Here is a 20383-nt window from a genome sequence, read left to right as displayed (position 1 = left end):
CATTTTGGTCCAGTGAGTCCTCTGTGGTCCTAAACCAGAGGGTGGCAGACTTCTTAAAGGGCCAGAGAGTAAATATTTTAGGTTTCGTGGATCAAAGGCAATATTAAGGGTATTATGTAGGTAATTATATAACCATTTAAAATGTAACCACTTAAAACTGTAAAATCCACTTTTAGCTTTCAGGCTGTAAAAAAGACAAATGGTGAGCCACATTTGGCAGGCTGACAGAAATCTGCCCCCCTTGTCCTAAACTGCTATTTAACACCTTTAAAAATGTAAAATACAACATCTTGTGTTTCTAGCTAGTCTGTTGGCAGGCTGGAGGCATGCCTCACCCTGCGTTGTACCCCACAGAGCCGCACACACACACAGAGTGGGTCTCTATACACTTTTGCTTGTTAATATGCTGTCAGTCAAAAGTGATTTTAAAGGTTTTCATGCAATTAGCAAGCAGTTATTGACCGTCTACTGTGTTGCAGGAATTGCACCTATTATGTTTTAGGGATACCAAGATTACTAAGCTTTTGAGTTCAGTGAGAGAGGTAGGCACTGGAACAGATAAACTGCGGTGTTACAGGATGTGATACAGGCCGTGAGGATGAGCTGAGAGCTGTAGGAAGCCAGGAGCGAGACTGATTGTTTTTGTTGTCCTCCAGATTATGACTGAAAATTAGTTTGTTGTTTTTGAGAACTTAAATATCAGGGTATTTTTAACCCGTAGTAAAACTAAGTGTAGGTTTGGGTCTAACAGCATTCTATTATGGTAAAGTCACACTTAGAAAATGTTTCTGGTAAATAATGGGTTATTCACACCTCTTTTAGACTCTTGATAATCACAAGCTATGGTGAGGAAGCTTCTTTGATAAGAACACTTTCCAGTATCACTGGAGTGAAAAGAGTACCTGGAGGCTAGGCCCATCTCTCAGCTACAAAATGGAAGTCATGGAAGTTCTCTTTCAACTCAAAAACCTCATGCTACATAATTCTAAGCCTGAGAGATTTATGCATGTTCTTTTTATCTGTCTTCATTAAGAGTTTGCTTTTGTGACATAGCATATCATTGTGATTCTCTGTGTGTGCTAAAAAAAATTACTTCCTTATTAATACTTGGCTTTTGGGTGTGCGTGTAGGGGTCTTGTAAGAATGATTATAACAATGCCATGTCTGTTAGGTCTCCAGTGCCTGCTGTAGTCCCTGGCATACACTGCCTTGTCAATCTTTGTTGAATGATTGAATGGATATCCCATTCTTAGAAATCTGTGGAATAGGTGACTTTTTGAAAAATACCCACCAAATATTTTAAGGTTTTGAAAAATAATATTTTAAGTAAAAATTATGTTGCCTTACAAATATCTATAAATTTAATAACAGGATATTCCATTAAGAAAAATGGCTTTTCAGATGATATGAAAGATGATGAGAGAAGAGGCATCATAATGATAATATTTCCTTTTTGACACAAAAACTTTCAATTCTGACATTTTGACTTCCTGCCTTGCAGATTTGGAATGAGAGAGCATTTGACATCAATTATATCAAGGTCTGTACAACGTTAAAATCTTTTTATCTTTAAGTTACTAGTGAAAAACACTCCTTTTTGGTTCCATGGAAATTAGTAGTAGGAACATTGTATTTTTTACAGCAGTTATTTGTTATGCTAGTTGTGACATAAAATTTAAGCAAAATTTTAATAATATTTATATTCCTGATTAAAGCATATGTAATTCTCTTTAAGCCCTAAATTGCCTTTGTCTGTAGAGTTGTGCTGAGTTTTCCTATTTAAAAATTCATTATTTGGGGAATTATGATAATCATTATAAAAACAATTATATCATTTTAGATTTTTAGGACTTCGAGAAATCTAGATTTTTCTTTCATTGTCATATATCAAAATTTATAGTATATAATCTCATTCTTGTTTTCTTTGTAATGCGTATACACTGGTGAGTGTGTTTGCCACCTAATGGTGAGGACCCCATCTTGTGCTTTTTTTTTAAGAGTCCTCATAGGGCCCAAGTAAAGAACTAAATACCAGAGTAAGCACTGTGTGCTTTGTTAATTTATTTCCAATTACAATTTAGCTTGTTACTTTTAATCTGGTGTGTAGATAGTCCTACAGGCAGATTTTATTGCCTGTGCTGTGTATACCTGTTAAAGACTTGAGGGTAACAGCAGGATATTTCTTATTTCTGCTTCTGGTATGGTACAAAATATTAGGAATTGTAATATTTTCAGTAATGGCAGAATATTTAAAGACATTGGAAAATACTCAAAATGGTAAGTTAAAGCATTTTACCAAATGTTATATTTAATTTGATCCCAATTGTATCTGCATAAGAAAATTCCTGAAAGAATGCATACCAGTTTTTTTTATGGGTAGTGGTACTGCTCTGATTTTTTAAAAAAAATTTCCACCCTCGCTCCCAAATTTTCTGTGGCTAAACATAATTTTAAAGTCAGAGTGAAAATCCCTCTAAAGCATTTTTACCTCTTGGGGTTTTTTTTGTTGTTTTCTTTTTTCCTTTTTACATTCCCATGGAGTAGATTATCTCAGTGATAAAGCTTTTCTCCCCCCACAGAAGGCACATTTCCATTGAGAAATAATATTGACACTGTCATCCAGGATGCTGAGTTTGAAGACACTTTAGCTCTCTTGGTTGTAATTCAGCTGCTGAAAACTCATTTTTAACCTTTCCTGTGTTCTGCTTTTCTCTCTGGAAGGTGTTAAGAAAAATGCTGAACTATCAAGGTCTCCAGCAAGTGAAAATCATAGCGAGTGATAATCTCTGGGAGCCTATTTCTGCTTCTATGCTGCTTGATTCTGAGCTCTTGAAGGTGATTGATGTTATAGGGTAAGGAATGTTTTACTTTGAAAACTAACAGTTTCTGGTTGCTTGCTCTGAATGTTGACTGTGCCTTTGCTTTTACCTGCTTCTACTCATTTGATTATATTTTCAGAAGGCAGCTTTATTGTATTCACTTAACTAAAGCATGTATAAATGATATTTCGTTCCTTTTTTCTTTGAAATGTATATATTTTGGGAATCTTTCTATGACAATGTAATAATGTATTGGTAACTTTTAAAATATTGTTTTAATGTTTAGAGTGATAAAACAGAGCTTTGTTTAGATTAAGGGGCAGAGTAGTGTTTACATTTTAGAAATTATAAAGGCAGTGTTGTGAAATTAGTTTCAAACCCTCAGACTTCCTGTGCTTGGGCATTCATGAACACTTAGGTAAATGGTATGGTATGATCACTGACCATGACTTCTGTCACATATCCTTAGCAGTATGGCTTTGACCCTGCTCCTTAGTTCAGTTCTGCCTTTCAGCCTCTGGGGCCTTGACCTCACTAGGTTCCAGCAGTATTTTTTTTTTTTAGGTGAATTTGAATTTTGTCTATCATGATGTATATAAACATTTGAAAAATAGAACACATATATATGTGGAATTTGTTCTTTATTGAGTGTGAAGGCTCTGCTTGAGCTATGTATGCTTTTTTTTTTTAATGAATTTTCAACGTACACAGAAGTAGGCAGAGTAATACGGTGGATATTCATGTTCCCATCATTCAGCCTCCATAACTGTGAACCCATGGACAGTTCTCCATTCACATGCCTATCCATTCCTCTTTTCTTCTTCCTCACGTTATTTTGAAGCAAATCCCAGATGTTATGTTATTTCTTCCACAAAAATTTTACCACTTACCTCTTAAGATAAAAACTCTTTCATTTTGCCATAAATAATATCATTATCACACTTACATATGTGATAGTTTCTTGATATTATCAAATGTCATTATTATTTTATAGTTCTATTTGATTGACTGTGATACATTGTGATTCATACATTGTGATTAGTTGATATCTAAGTGTCTTCCAATTTTTTGGTTCTTGCTCCATCTCCTTTTCTTCCTTTCATTTGTTGAAGAAACTGGATTGTCCTGTAAGGCTTCTCATGGTCTGGATTTTACTGATTTCATCTTTGTAGTTAAGTTTAAAATGCTTATCTATCCTGTTTCTTGTTGGAAATTGGTAGAGGCATGATTAGATTAGATTTAGACTTATTTATATATTTTTGGGGAAGAAAAATATATTTTAATGTTTCATACATTGAAATTAGAATATAGTTTTTGCCTCTGTTGTTAAAACTTGCATGAATAACTCAAATCTTGAGGTAAAAAAAGTTGTGTTGATCTTGAATATATTTGGCTAGGAAAAAAATAAATGAAAGTATGCATTTCACAGTATCTTCATGAAGAAGTTGGATGTTTAATTCAGTTTATCTTTATTGATGTTGGTATCTTATACAATGAATTCTCCTCTGAGCACTGCTTTAGCTCTATCTCATAGAGTCTATTTTGTTATAATTATTTTCTAATTTTATTGCATTGTGGTCATTTAATGCTGAATGTGTTATGTAATTTTTTTCATAAAATTTCCCAAAGTCTTCTTTATATCTTATTATATTAGGGTATAGTTTCTATCAGGATACAAGAATTGAGTGTATATTATTCACCTTACTGATTGCATTATTTTGATATTCTGTATCCTAATTATTTCGTTCACTTAAACTATCTAGGGTTACTAAGAGTGTTAGTTTCCTCTATAGTGTGAATTCCTATTTTTCCTTTCAATCTTATGCAGTTTCTGCTGTTCGAAAATTGTTGCTGTGTTATTTGGTACATAGGTATTAGTAATGTTTTATTATTATGGTTTGTAAGTATTATTATTAGAAAAAGTCATTCTTTGTCTCATATTATGCTGCTTGGTTGAATTTCGTTTTGCATGTAACTAAGATTGAGAACTCTGCCTTTTTTTTTTTTTTTTTTTCATTTGTATTTGCCTGATATATCTTTGCCCATACTTTTATTCTTTACCTTTCAAGGCAATTTTGTTTTAGGTGTGTTGCTACATATAGTGTAGATTTAGATTCTGTTCTAAAAATCTTCATATTTTAGTGACTTTAACTCATATTTACTGATATAACTGAAGGTTTTGTTTTCTTTTTTTACTGTGTTTTGTTATTATTTAATGATTTTTACCATATATATATATGTTATACAACCCCCCCGCATTCTTTTGCTATTTTGTTTTCTTTGCTCTTTTTAAAAATATCTTTATTGGATTATAATTGCTTTATTCTTTGCTCTTTTTAAACGAAGTGTCTTTTTTGTTATTTAACAAGGTTTGAGTCTATTGATTACATTTATGCTGATACCTTTATATCAGTAATTCTCAGCTGGGGATAATTTTACCTCCTACAGGGCATTTGGCAATATCTGAAAATATTTTTGATTGTCACTGGTGTAGGTGCTACTGGCATCTGATGGTTGGAGGCCAGGGTTATTTCCAAGCATCCTCCAATGCACAGAATAACTCCCTCACAACAAAGAATTATCCAGCCAAAATGTCAGTAGTGCTGAAGTTGAGATCTGCTTTATGTTACTAATCTTGGTTTTCTGTCTGTTTAGATATATTGTCTGTTCATTTATTATAATTAATATTAAAATTATTTTATAGCCACTTCTTCCTCCCCTCTCTCCTGCAATGGAATTTTAATTATCAGAGTTTCTTAATCTTTGTGCTCTTACAGGAACATAAGCTTGTACTGTCTTGATTTGTCAGCTGCAAGTTGTAATCTTTTACTCCCAGCTAATTGGCAAACTTAGTTTGCATTTTACTTTCTTTCCTCCTTTTATTGATATCAACTATATTGGTTATACATTATTAGAAAATGTAATGTTTATATACTATTTAATTACCCTTTCTTTTAGTCTAGCTCTGTTATTAAGCATTTTCAGTGCTCACCTGTAACTCTTTTGCTGCAGTATCTCCTTTAGTCTCTTGGGTGTCAGAAGCTTAATATCTGCTATATTTTTCATGAGTTGCTAATGGAAACAATATTTCTTGATCTTTTTCATGTTTATTACTATATATCTGTGGGCTTTAGATTCGAAGGACAGTTTGGCTGGGTATAAAATCCTTGACTCACATTTTCTTAATTCTTGAGTATCATAAAATTTGCTCCATTGGTTCCTTAAATAAAATGTTGCTGTTGAGAATTCTGATGCCAGACTTATTTTTTCTTGTAAATGACTTGGCATAATTCTGGTATGTCCAAAGAATATTTCTCCTTAACTTTAGAGTCTAGTAACTTTGTACTGTTTACCATTTTGCAGTATGTAGTATGTACCCTTTGAATATCTATATTTAGGTATTTTCTTTTTTCAGTAAGTTTTACTTAAATCTTAATTTAAATAACTATGCTGCTCCATTATTTTGGTTTTCTTTGTAGAAGGCCCAGGTACACATATTGGATCTCCTTTGCATATTGTCTTTATTCTATATTTCTCTCAAATCTTTTTTATCTCTTTATTTATTAGACAGTACCTAATCTGTGTTACTTCTACTTTAGTCTTCATTTCTAAAATGGTTTTTCTTTTTAAAATAATTATCCTGGGGGCTTCCTAGGTGGCGCAGTGGTTAAGAATCTGCCTGCCAATGTGGCGGTCACGGGTTTGATCCCAGCTCCAGGAAGATCCCACATGCCGCGGAACAACTAAGCCTGTGTGCCAAAAAAAAATAAAAATAAATAAAATAAAATAAAATAAAATAAAATAAAATAAAATAATTATCCTGTAATTCTTTCACTTTAGTTTTATATACCTCTGTTGTCTAATTTCATTTCCTTAAAAATTATTAATTTAAATATAGCATACAAACACACACACACATACATACAGATGATCATAAGAGTATAGCTTAGTGAATTATCATAAAGTGAGCATACCTATACAGCTACCACCTAGGTCAAGAAGGAAATTATCAGTATCTGTGAGGCTCTTCCCTTGGAAATCTTTCTAATCAGTAGCCTTTCCTTTTGCCCCAAAGGCAACTAGTAATCTGACCTCTATCATCATAGACTAATTTTTGCTGTTTAAAAACTATTTAAATGGAATCTTAGAGTATCTATTATTTTGGTCAATACTATATTTATAAGATTAACTCAGTTGATTTTAATTGCTGCTTCAAATTCAATTATAGGAATATAACACAATTTATCCATATATTCTTTATTAAAGATCATTTGGATTGTTTCTGATTTTTGGCTACTGTCGTACAATGGAGTTTTGTTCAGGAGCTATTTATTCTGTGGCTCCCACCTCCACAGAAAGACTATATCACAACATGAACTATATTCATATTGTGGTTGACCTGCGCTACGTTGCAGATTTTTGTTTTGCAGTTATAGTACTTTCTAGGGTCTGCTTCCTCTGGGCCCCAGTTCTCCCTACTGCCTAAATGTAATCTCTCCCTCATCCTAAGTGTCCCTGTCTTATTCAATTTGGATACCAATTTAAGCAGCTTATTCTTATGGTGAGACTACCATTCCAGAAAGGATTGTTTGCGACCTATTTCTGAAATAGTTAGGGGTTTAAGCTTGTGTTGCCCAATATGGTAACCACTAGCCACACTTGAAATGTGGCTGCTCTGAATTTAGGTGTGCTGTAAGTGAAAATACACACTGGATTTTAAAGATGTAATATAAAAGAGTAAGTTATTAATAATTTTTTATGTTGATTACATGTTGAATGATAATATTTTGGATATATTGGATTAAACAAAGTTTGTTATTAAAATTTCTTTTTTTTTAAATGTAGCTATTAGAAGATTTAAAATTATCTGTACAGCTCACATTCTATTTCTATTGGACAAATATGGTTTAAACTGTAACAGTATTGTGTTTGATCTCTTAGTGAATATACAGTTTTTGGTACTTGGCCCCAGTTTCAAGCCTGTGAAGACATTTTCACTTTAGCTAGTTGTTCTCAATGCTTCCACTCAGGATAGGGTCTGCTCCTTTGTAGGGGTGAGGACCTGTTAGTCCCCTTTCACTTCCACTGTTTCCATATTGTGTCTACTGATCCTGGCCAGTGCTGATGCTGCAAGGCTCCCGGGGATTCCCTGGCACCTAGTTTTGATGGGGTTATTGTCTGTGGGTTTTTACTTTCTGTCATCAGGTTGGTCTGTTTGGTTTCAGGAGGAGTATTGGGGGAGTTTGAGAAACTGGGCTGCTACCATGATCTACCTCATTTATAAGTTCTGTTTTTCTTTTAATACACATATATTTTTCTGTTAGGATGAACTTTGGTTTACTTTCAGTGATCTTAATCTTGTCTTTAAAGTTTGAAAAATCCTGCCATGAAATGATAGAGATGTTTTGCCTAATTATATACATTTAAAAAATTATATTCTTAAGGAACTTTTACATTTTGTTGAACTATGGATCTGGACACTGGGAGAGACCCGGATTTTAGTGTCATTTCTGCCCCTCTCTTCTCTGATCATTTGATAAATCACTCAGGGTTAAAATTTAACAGTTTCATTGTTTTCTTTTTTTTTTTTTAATTTATTTATTGGCTGCGTTGGGTCTTCGTTGATGCACACGGGCTTTCTCTAGTTGCTGCGAGGAGGGGCTACTCTTCATTGTGGTGCGCAGGCTCCTCTCATTGCAGTGGTTTCTCTTGTTGTGGAGCATGGGCTCTAGGCGCATGGGCTTCAATAGTTGCGGCACATGGGCTCAGTAGTTGTGGCTCATGGGCTCTAGAGCACAGGCTCAATAGTTGTGGCACACGGGCTTAGTTGCTCCATGGCATGTGGAATCTTCCCAGGACAGGGCTCGAACCTGTGTCCCCTGCAATGGCAGGCGGATTCTTTACCACTGTGCCACCTAGGAAGTCCCCTTCATTGTTTTCTGAATAAGGAATATAAAACCTATTTCTATAACTTTAACAAGAGATACTTTTTCAGAGTTTAAAAATAATGCATGCTTATTATAGAAAATTTGGAAACTAGAAAACTATAGAGTTAGAACTTACTCATAATCTTAATATCTAGAGATCATTAATAACATAATAGCATATTATTTTCCAGGCTGTTATTTTTTTTATATAAGTATTTTTTACCAGAGACACACCAAATATACATTTGGCTGAGTGATAACTAGATGAGTCTTAAAATTAGTATTTGGTTGAGGTGTCAAAGCCAAATATTATGATCATAGAATGAAGTTCTGGGATACAGAATAAATCTAAAATGTAAAAGTTTATTAAAATTATATAATTACAAAGAATATTAGTCAGATTTTCCAAGTTGGGAATTTGTAGTACCAGAACAATAATTTCTTAACCCTGTTAGGTGCTGGCTTGTTCTTGGGGTCTCTGCTGTGTTAATTTACAATACTGAATAGATGTCAGTTTTCAACTCAGTTCAGTGACTCAGCAAAATCTTGGTGGAATTCATTTTTCACTAATTCTTTATTTTATATTCTTTATTATATATTAATTTCTTCCTTATGCGGTCCTGGAATGCCAACTTAATTCATCTTTACTAGTATAATTAATTCCCAAGTAGCATATGTTTTTCTTAAAAGATTGATGACCTAAATGGAATTAAATAGCTAAAAACTAAAATAGGTCTTCACAATCATTCTTTTAGTGTTATGAATACTACCACATCAAACCACAAAAATTAGAATTATGATATAATCCAATCTTTGTTATTCTGCTTGTAGTATTGTTAAATTTTTTGTAAATAGTTGTTGGCCTAAAAAGTATACACTCTTGTCTCTAAAGTTATTTGGTTCACGTGCCCTCTAATTCTTGTACTAACTGTTGGTCTATTTTCTATTTTCCATTTGAAATTTCTTAATTGTTTTTATATTCAATAATTAGTCACTTCCACAGTTATCATTATGGCAGTATTTTACTCTTGGAACAATAAATGTACATTTATATTTCAGCTGACTCCTCTCAAATACTAGAACAAGGAAGGGGTTCATTACTCTGGGGCAGGGTTTCTCAGCCTCTACTCTATTGATATTTTTCACTGGATAATTCTTTGTTGTGGGGACCTGTCATGGGTGTTATTGGATGTTTAGCAGCATCTCTGACCTCTACTCACTAGATGCTAGTAGCAAATCCAGCCCTACCCTGCCCTGCCTTCTCCACCAGGCAAAAGCACCCAAGTTGAGAACCGCCACTGCTCAGGGACAATAATTTCTAGTTTTTCCTAGGTAGTTTATACTTTTTAATCAAAGAGGAATTCTCTGTGGATTTTTGTTTTAGTGTTTACGTTTTTGCCTGGGAATAAATGCCAGGCTGTCTTTCTCTCTGTCTGCAAGGGGTGGGAGCAGGGGAGGAGATACTACTTTACATAATAGATTCACTAGTCTTATTTTTGGTTTCCTTCTTACTCCTTCCTTTCTACTGCCCAAGTTCTCTACTCCCTCTGGGAAGTCTGAACCCTGTCTCCACCTCATTCATCTCTTGCAGTGTTCTAGGCCTCCTCTGCTGCCTGCATCTATCAATATCCTTCCTGCCTTATTATGATTTCCAGAAAGAAATTTCTCATCCATTGATGATTTTCCTTCCCATTCTGTGTGTTATAGGTTTATCTCATTCTAAGGGCTTCCTGAGATAAAAATAAAAAACAGATGCTTGAAGTCTGACAGCTACCTGGAAGCTGCCCATTGTTTTAAAACAGAAATCTTGGAGAATACATGTATTTTTATTCACTCAATCAATAGATATAAGTGCCATGTTCTGACCTTCTTACATTTCCTCCTACCCTTTTTTTTCTAGAGCTCATTACCCTGGGACCCGTACAGTAAAGGATGCTAGGTTGACTGAGAAGAAGCTTTGGTCTTCTGAAGATTTTAGCACTGTAAATAGTGATGTGGGTGCAGGCTGCTGGGGTCGCATATTGAATCAGAATTATATCAATGGCTACATGACTGCGTAAGTTATTAGAAACTTTTAAAGGTTATTATTTTGAAAAATTTCAAAACAATAAGTAGAAAAAAGTACAATAGAATTCCATAGTCTCACAACCTAAATTCAATGATTGTAAACATTTGCCTTATTTGCTTCACCTATACCTGTGTCTGTACCTGAGCTGTGTCAATTCAAAAAAAAAAAAAAAAGCAAGCAAGAAGCTGCAAATAAGAATAGAGCTTATTTGGGCTCTGACATATTGTCTCATATATGGTTATCTCCCTGGCCTGATAATATCTGTTTGTTCTTACATTCCTTTGTTCCCTTAAAATCACTTACTGCGAGACTTGTTCTGCAAGGGCAAGCATTGTGGACAGGCTTACATCACAAAATGGCTTAGGCCCAAAATGGCTTCTCTTATGTCAAGGCAGTTATGTCTGTTTTTCTTCCTCCGGGGAACCCCTGCCTTATCTGGCTACACCATCATTTGAACCCTGGCAGTCTGACTCTAAGAGTTCTCATTTGTAAAACTTTGCAACAGCTCAGAGTACATAAAATTATATCATGAAACTGGGGCATTAAGAATGCTGACTTAAGGAAAACAAATATGGATAAAGCCTTTATTTGTATTTGACTCACATTTGTGACGTATCTGATACTGGTAGGTCATGATTCATCTTCTGGTTACACCATTGGTTAGTAAAATTGTATACCTCATATACATTTGTATTTTTTATTATATGATTCACCATTAAAAATACTTAGATGCATCCAACACTTGATTTTTCAAAATGTGGGTGAGTTTTAGGCAACTTATATTTTCTTGTTTTGGGTGGTGATTTTTTGTTATTTACGTATATTTATATAAACTCTGATAAGGTCTTTTTTACTATAGGCTTCTAGATATTTACATTTTTATTACAAGCTGCTTTGGTGTTTCTCTTTTATCAAACAAATCTTTTAGCACGATTGCTTGGAATTTGGTGGCTAGTTACTATGAACAGCTGCCTTATGGGCGTTGTGGGCTGATGACTGCTCAGGAGCCATGGAGCGGGCACTATGTAGTAGAAGCTCCTATCTGGATATCAGGTATGGTTCAGATTCCATCTCTCACTCCCTAACTTCCTCTAAGAGACAAAGCAGAAAACACTTAGAGGGGATTATGTGAACACTGTGTATGTGCATGCATGTTACTTTTAAATGTCTCTGTTTTAAGCAAGATTTATCATAGTGTTTGTAAGAATCTTTTGGGTAACTAGGCTACTTTCTGTAGTCCATTCTTGATTATTCTAAGATCAGGGTTTTTTTTTAGTTGATGCATTTTTCTCAAAGATTTGTAGTCATGACATAAAATCATGTAACCATGATGTTATTCTAAACTCAGGTTATTCGTTCAAAAATAGGGAAAACTTAAGGTGGATTTGTATATCCTGGTTGGTTAACCCCTCAAATGTTGAAATAGTTGGTCCCACATTATCTAGATGAACTAATAAACTTTTCTAATTTTGTCACTGGTTTCTTGGGAGTTAATTTTGTCACCTCCCAAAATGGGACAAGGAATATTGCTCAATACATTTTCAGGACCATATTTGGAGGTGCCCACTAAATACATATTGTGAAAATAAACTTGTTCGAAACCATAAATCTTAGTTTTTGAAATATTTTGTTAACTTTTTAAAAACCATCTTCTTTGTCGTTATATTAGGATGGTTTAAATGGAGATCAATAAAAATTGGGAAGGGATAACCTTATTTTACTCTTGGAAAAAAAAGGTTTACTCAACAGTCTTGAACTGACAGAGTGTGGTTCATTTATTTTTTACCAGCCGCTCTAAGAATATTCCCATAATTGTACCGTTAACTAGACTATTCAAAAGTTGAAACATGAGAGTGGCAAGTATTTTTCTCCTAAATAGAAAATATCTGTTAGACTCAATCAGATTTGGGGTGGAAGAGTTTTCCTTCTACCCTTCTAGGTTCTTTGCATAATCTAATAATTAGTTTGATATGTGGCAGATCACCAGCAAAAAAACCACATTTAATTTTGTAGATGAAAATATGAGACTCAAATTTGCAGTCAGGCAATTGAGGTTTATAATGCCTTCCTGAGCTAAGGAATGGGCTAGGGACCTGGAGTTTCAAAGGGAGGAAGAGAGTTCACAGGAAGAGAAGAGCAGATGTTTGCCCTGCTATGCAGGTAATTCTTTCAGATACAAAGTTATCTCTGGTAATAGCTCTCTTTCTGTGCCAGATATCCCATCTAAATTCTTTCAGGAAGTTAAAAGAAAGAGAAAACTTTTTCTTTCATCTGCTGGGTCTTGATTGCCATTAGCTCAAAATAATCCACATGCTAAAGTGGCACATTTTGGGGTGGCAAATTCTGTTCTCTTTCAGGCTCAAATCAGTAAACAGCTTTTTATTTTTTGATGAAATCCTGTTATCACCATTTTAATCTTATTTGGGTCTTTCTCTGTTTGTCTGTAGCTCATACCACTCAGTTTACTCAACCAGGTTGGTATTACCTGAAGACAGTTGGCCATTTAGAGAAAGGAGGAAGCTATGTAGCTCTGACAGATGGCTTAGGTAACCTCACCATCATCGTTGAAACTATGGTAATTCTTTGTTGTTTTTATTGGATTAATTCACTTTGTTAGTATTGGAAAATATAGCATAAAACACAACTAGACACCTTTAAAAAAAACAAAACCAGGGGAGCTTTTCTCCTTTGCGTAGGATACCAGGACTGGGACAGCCAGTCTGTGGCTTAACCTGCTCACTCTCCATGCTAAGGGGTCCATCCATGCAAATATTCTCTTCCTTTCAGATCCCTCTCAGGTGTGGAGGACCCAACCTTATGCCTTTTTTTCCATTCTACCAAGTTATGTGGAAATCTTTCTCGCAGCTTTGGTTGTATAGAATTTCTTCTGCCAGTTTCTAGTTAGTTTTCTTTGAGAATTGTTCCACATGTAGATGTATTTTTGACAAGTTTGTCAGGGGAGGTGAGCTCTGCATCCTCCTACTTCATCATCTTGATCCAACCTCCTCTGTTTCTTTGAATCTAAGATGTGTTTCATTTTGACAGCATATAGTTGGATCTTGCTTTTTGAAAAATCTAGTCTGAACTTCTGATTGAATTCCTTAATCCATTTACATTTAATGTTAATATTGATATAGTTGGATTTACATCTGTCAGCTTACTTTTTATTTTCTATATGTCTCATTATTTTGGTTCATCTATTTTTCCTTTATTGTTTTCTTTTGCATTAAGTCAGTATTTTGTGATGTAACATTTAAATTCCTTTAATTTTTTTTTACTATATTTTAGTGAATTATATTTTTAAATGGTTGTTCCAGGATTTAGTGTAGAAATCTTGACTTATCAGATTCTACTTAAGATTTATATTAACTACATTCCAGAGAGATGTTCATTTTTTGAAAGATAGTTTTGCTGGATATAAAATTCTAGGCTGACAGTTTTTTCTTTGAATGTGTTGTCTTCCATTGTTTTTGGTGATAAATTAACTATTAATCTTATTGACGTTCCCTTGTAAATGATCTTGCTCCTTTCAAGATTTTCTTCTTTTCTTTGATGTTCAGCATTTTTACTCAGTGTTTGTATGTGCATCTCTTTGTATTTATTCCTCTAGGAGTTTGTTGAACCTCTTGGATCTGTAGATTAATGTTTTTCATCAAATTTGTTAAGTTTTCAGCTATTTTTCTTTGAATATTTTTCTGCTTTCTCTCACTTCTATTTTCTACTGTCCCATTGTACTTATATTGGTGTACTTAATGGTATCCCACATTTCTCTGAGGTTCTTTTCATTTTTCTGTATTCTTTGTTTTTTTTTTCTCAGTTCCTCAGGTTGCACAATTTCTATCAATTGTTTTCAGATCCTCTAATTCATCTGCTATTTCAAATCTACTGTTGACCCCTCTAGTGAACATTTCAGTTATTATAATTTTCAATTTCAGAATTCCATTTGGTTCTTTTAAAATTTTTTTGCCACCTAATTGATATTGTCTACTTGATAAAACATTGTGATTATATCTTCCTTTATTTAACTAAGCCTTTTTTCCTTTAGGTCTTTAAACATATTTATATTGGTTACTTTGAAGTCCTCAACTGTTAAATCCAGCATCTGGTTGCTCTCGCAGGTGGTTTCTGCTGCCTGCTGTTTGTGTATGGATCACGCTTTTCTGTTTCTTTGAATGTCTCCTAATTTTGTGTTGAAAGTTATTGTAGTAACTCTGGGTACTGATTCCCTCCTTTCCTGGGGTTTGTTGTTTGCTTGCTTGTTTGTTCAGTGATTGACTGGAGTAATTTAGTGAAGTTTATTTCCTCCTGCACTATGAAGCCTCAAATGTTGCTTCTTAGAGGGTGCAGCTTTGGGCAGGTGCACAGTCACCCTGGGATGACAGTGATTTTCCCAGACCCTCTTTGTCGCTTTACTATATCACATCTCTCTGTTAATTTCTGCTTAAACTTACCTCTCTGTTAATCGCTTCACTGATTGCTGGTGGATTGCTCTATTGTTTTCAACAATGCTCAGGGGCTTAAATTGCTTCATAAGCTGATCCAACTAAATTCCAGCTTATTTGCAGAGGTGCAATTTGCGGTTAGTGTTTTAGGTTTATTCTGACATCAGGAGGGTTCTTCTTAGCTTTCTTTTTTTGTGGTTCTCCATGTCAAATGGCAGCAGTTTAGCTTATGCATCTAATGAAGCTAACGGTCTCTTTTTATTTGCTTTCAACCAAAACCTCCATTATTTTTAAGAGCACCCTTACACTTGAACTTCCCCATGCTCTGCATTAAATACAATCAGTTTCTCTGGGGAGACTTTCCAAACTCTTTGTTTTTTCTCTCTCTCCTTGGACAAAATCTCTGAGATGAAGCTTGAAGCTGGGGATGGCGATAAGGGTGTGTTTCTCTCTTAGTGACACCTCTGAATTAGGACTGTAGCTTCATAGTCCTAAATCAGAGATGTAGTGCTGGGTGGTGGTTTGGAACCCCCATATTCTCATTGTGCCTTGTTTAAGGTGAGTCCGTGAATGGATCCTGGGCAGAGGAAGGGAACCCTAAGCCTCTTGGCCACACTCATGGCTATTTGTCCTCAGCATCAAGTAGCTGAGGGGAAGGGGGATGAGAAATGCTGATATTCTGCTTCTCTCATGAAGATATTGTTGCCATCAGCTGGGACCTGGGAGAGAGGGAGCCCTGTGTTCTTGGCTGTACCCACTTGGCATGGAGTTTCTGTCACTCTAGGCTAAGAGGGACAGGGAAGGAGTGGATCATGGTTTAAATGCCATATACTCTTCATGATCTTAGTGAGTTTTAGTAGATTTTCTTGAGTAAATGTTTCTATATTTGTTGTATGCCCGTAGGACCAATTCCAGAGACTTTATTATTATTCTTATTTAATAATTTTCACCAGTTTCACTGGACGCAAGTTCATGGAGCTCTTTCCATTGCCATTCTGGAAGCAGATCTCTCCTTTATTCATTATTTATACACTTCTTTGAACATATTTAAATACCTGATTTATTGTCTTTGACTAGGAAGTCTAATAAGTAATGACTGGGCTTTCTTAGACAGTTTCTGTCAACTGCTTTTATGCATGTGTAGGGGCCATTCTTTCCTGTTTCTCTGCAAATCTCATAATGATTTGTTGAAAACTAGACACATTACGTAAAATAATATGGAAACTCTGGAGATCAGATTCTTTTTCCTATCTAGCAGTTGTGGTTGTTGCTGTTTGTCATGGTTGTTGCTGTTTATTTGCTTTGTGACTTCATGAACAAATCCTGTAGTTTGTAAGCTTTATCATGTGTGGCTGTTGAAGCCTCTGCTCAGTTATCTTAGTGGTCAGATCATGATTGTACAGACTTCCTTATGTTTGGAACTAGCAAGCGTCCCAGCCTTTGCCAATGGGCTCTGTGTGCATAGTTGGGGCATGCCTCAATGCTCAGGCAGGCAGCTTACAACTCTGCCTTAGTTCTTACTTCCTGTTTGAGCAAAGCTCCCAGGTTGACTTGAATTTCCCAGTAAAGCCATCTGGGACTGCAGTTTTCTCTGTGGGAAAGTTTTTAACTACAGTTTCAACTTCCTTTACAGATATTGGGCTATTCATTTTGTCCATGTCTTCTTCAGTGAGCTTTGTGTTTTTGTGTCTCAGAGAAATTTGTCCATTTCATTTAAGGTCTTAAATTTCTGGGCGCAAAGTTATTGATATTATTCCCCACTATTCTTTTCATATCTATATACTCTGTGTTGATGCCACCTTTCTTAATGTTAATAATTGCAATTTGTGTTTTCTTTTTACCCTGATTTCCTGATTGGTCCGGCTAGAAGTTTATTCAGTTCTGTTAATCTTCTCAAAGAATCAGCTTTTGGTTTCTCCATTATTCTCTCTTGTTTTTCTGGTTTTTGTTTGATTTGTCCTTTCATCTCTGTCATTTTCTTTCTTCTGCTTTGTTTTATTTTTTTTAATTTAATTAAAAATTTTAATGAAATATAGTTGATGTACAATACTAGTTTCAGATACACAGCATAGTGATTCAGTATTTTTATAGATTACGCTCCCTTTAAAATTATTACAAAATAATGTCTGTTTTCCTGTGCTGTACAGTATATCCTTGTTGCTTATCTGTTTTATGCATAGTAGTTTGCATCTCTTAATCCCATATCCCATGCTTACTTTGCTTTTAATTTGCTCTTCTTTTCCTAGAATCTTAAGCTAAAATCTCAAATCCTTTCCTCATTTCTAATCTAGGTGTTTAGTGCTATACATTTTTTTCTAACTACTGTTTTAGTGGCATCCCACAAATCCTGATGTGTTTTTATTTTCATACAGCTCAAAAATCTTTATGGTTTCCCTTTTATTTTTTTTTCTTTGAGGCATGAAATATTTAGAAATTTGTTATTTAGTTTCTAAATATTTTGGAATTTTTCCAGAGATTTTTGTTAGTTGTTTCTGATTTAGTTCTGTAGTGGTCAGAGGACAGACTTTGTGTGACTTGAATCTTTTTGAATTTATGGAGACTTCTTTTATGGCTAAGAATACGGTGTAGTTTGGTAAATGTTCCCTGTGCACTTGAAAGGAATATGCATTCTGCAGTTGCTGGATGAAGTGATCTATAGATGTTAGTCCAGGTAAGTTACTTGGTAGTGTTATTCAGATCACCTATATCTTTGTTGATTTTCTGTCTAGTATATCAGTTATTGAAGGAAGGTATTGAAACTTCTAATTATAATTGTAATTTAAAATTTTCCCACAGAGCCTGGCCCAGAATGTAATATTGTAAGTCCTCTGTGATTATTGAATCCCCTAAGGTAGGGATGATGTCTAAGACTTCTTTTGATCCCAGCCCATATTAGTGATTATTTTGAAAAAATGATGTTGGTAATAAGATTTGTTAGATGTATTTAGCTGCCCTCAGTTGTGTATTTGCAGGTTATGTTTAGGTGACATGCCATTTCAGTGCAAACATCCCAAGCGTTTACTTTTTTTTGATGTATATCACTTGGAAAACAGAACATAAAAATTAATCTGTGTGCCATCAAGTGACTGGAATTCAAAGTTTGATTCAGTCAAAATGCCACTGAGTTTTACTTTGACTAGGCATATACAACAGAATTCAGTACAGTTTTTTAAGAAAAAAGTCTTTAAAAATTTGAAATAAACTCTTATTTGTCATCAATTGTGTGTCATTTCTGTTAATCTAGGGGCATTAAATGTTTGCCCCCCCCCAATAGCTTGTCTATCATTTGGATAACTTACATGATTTTTTTTTTTTCTCAGAGTCATAAACATTCCATGTGTATACGGCCGCTTCTTCCCTATTTCAATGTGTCACAACAATTTGCTACCTTTGTTCTTAAGGGTTCTTTTGTAAGTATATAAGTGGAACTTTTATTTTGGTTTGATTTGAGAATTTATATATTTATCATGGGCTAGCAGTTCTTAAGTGGAGTCTTATATTACAAGCAATTAATAGTTTGCATATGAATGGGTAAATGTCTTAGTGTCTTCAGGCTGACTGGTTTTACTCAAACATACAGAAGCCACTAGGAAGTAATGTTCTTCGTGGTTTTGAAAAATCCTAACAAAGGTCACTTGCAAGAAAGTTGTTCTTTTTGGTAGAGCATCATTTGTGTAGTTGAGAAAACTTTGAAACATTGATCTTTACAGTACTCTGTACAAAAAAAAGAGACAAGATTCTTGTCATTTCTACCTATTGTTAGATTTGAATACGGAAAATACAGTGCCCTTTCTACTAATTGTGTAAGAATTTTTTTTTAATGCCAGAAAATTCTTAAAAAGCTTTTTACATAGGTATAATAATGAGTATTTTTGAAGCAAAGACACTAAAATTTTTTTGAACATTTGCCAAAAATCTGCAGTATTTTTAGGAAATAAAGTATTCGCTGGAATAATGTCTTCCTACTTTCAGAATATTTACTATTTAAGATTTGAGGTGCGTCTTTTGGTAAATAGAAATAGGATGTGCGTTGTCATTGGTTCCTTCTTGCTGGTACAGATTTTAGAAATCCTCAGAGAGGAGATGATGAATCACTCAACTATGCCTTTTTTTGTGTTTTTTCTTTAGAGTGAAATACCAGAGCTACAGGTGTGGTATACCAAACTTGGAAAACCATCGGAGAGATTTCTTTTCAAACAGTTGGATTCTCTATGGGTAATTTTAAATAAATTCCTATAGTTTGAGCATTGCAGCAGTAAAGGGAACAGAAATTTGATTAATGAATTAATTTTTAATTTCATAATTGATTTTATGGCTGAAGCGTAATAGAGATAAAGTTGTCTCCTGTATTTTTAAATAGAAGTCCTGCTCAAGGCAGTATGGTTTGGTATATGTGTTTTCTCTTGGTATTTAGTTTGTCTTGGTGAATGGTACCAACCATAACTGGGTTGCCCAAGTCAGAAATTAGAGTCTCATTTGAGACTGTTGTCATTTCCACTCACCCTTTATATATCATCAGTGATCAAATATAGACAATATCACCCATATTGTCTATATATTTCTCCTGCCTATTCCTTATTTTCCTTTCCCACTGCTACTGCTTGTTTCAGTTCCTCATTATGTCTGTCTTGGATTTCAGAAACTACCTCTTTTTTTTTTTTAGTCTCCCTACCACCCATCCCACTGCTACCAGAAAGATGTGTCTAAATGCAGATTGGATTTTTGTCGGTTCCTGATCAAATACCTCAGTGATTTTTTCCTATAAGTTCACATTCCTTAGTGTAGCACGTGACCCACGTTATCACCTCATGAGGTAAAAGACTGCTTTTCTTTCTAGATGCACACCCTACTAAACTGACCTTTCTTCACAGACTAAACTTCTTGCATTTTTCAGAGTGTAGCATGCCAAGTTAATTACATCCGTGACTTTGCACATGCTTTCTCTTCGTCCTAGGATGCCTTCTGTTCATATCTTTGTCACCCTTCAAGACTCAGCCCAAGTGTCGCTTCCTCTGAAGCCTTCCCCATGAGTCTTGGTCACAGCCACCTAGGGATATGTGCTTACCTAGTAAATACTTTCCCCACTACATTGGATGCCTTGAGGATTGGGTCCCTGCCTTATATAAC

At 34.7% G+C, this 20383-nt stretch overlaps 1 protein-coding gene across 5 annotated transcripts in view; it reads left to right on the top strand.

The window, feature by feature from the left end:
- GALC (galactosylceramidase) overlaps positions 1–20383 on the top strand; it is a 50429-nt gene that overhangs the window by 10505 nt on the left and 19541 nt on the right. For all 5 annotated transcript variants that reach the window (XM_057732360.1, XM_057732364.1, XM_057732363.1 and 2 more), the window contains 7 exons: positions 1502–1540; positions 2722–2852; positions 10647–10802; positions 11743–11867; positions 13262–13389; positions 18577–18666; positions 19385–19471. In XM_057732360.1, coding sequence (XP_057588343.1) covers positions 1502–1540; positions 2722–2852; positions 10647–10802; positions 11743–11867; positions 13262–13389; positions 18577–18666; positions 19385–19471 — 756 coding nt within the window. The remainder of the gene's footprint in view (positions 1–1501; positions 1541–2721; positions 2853–10646; positions 10803–11742; positions 11868–13261; positions 13390–18576; positions 18667–19384; positions 19472–20383) is intronic.

This window comes from Hippopotamus amphibius, chromosome 4 (assembly GCF_030028045.1).
Source record: "Hippopotamus amphibius kiboko isolate mHipAmp2 chromosome 4, mHipAmp2.hap2, whole genome shotgun sequence".
Taxonomy (NCBI): Eukaryota; Metazoa; Chordata; class Mammalia; order Artiodactyla; family Hippopotamidae; genus Hippopotamus; species Hippopotamus amphibius.
The sequence above is the reverse complement of the archived record's forward strand: the minus strand, read 5'-3'. Positions and strand labels throughout refer to the sequence as shown.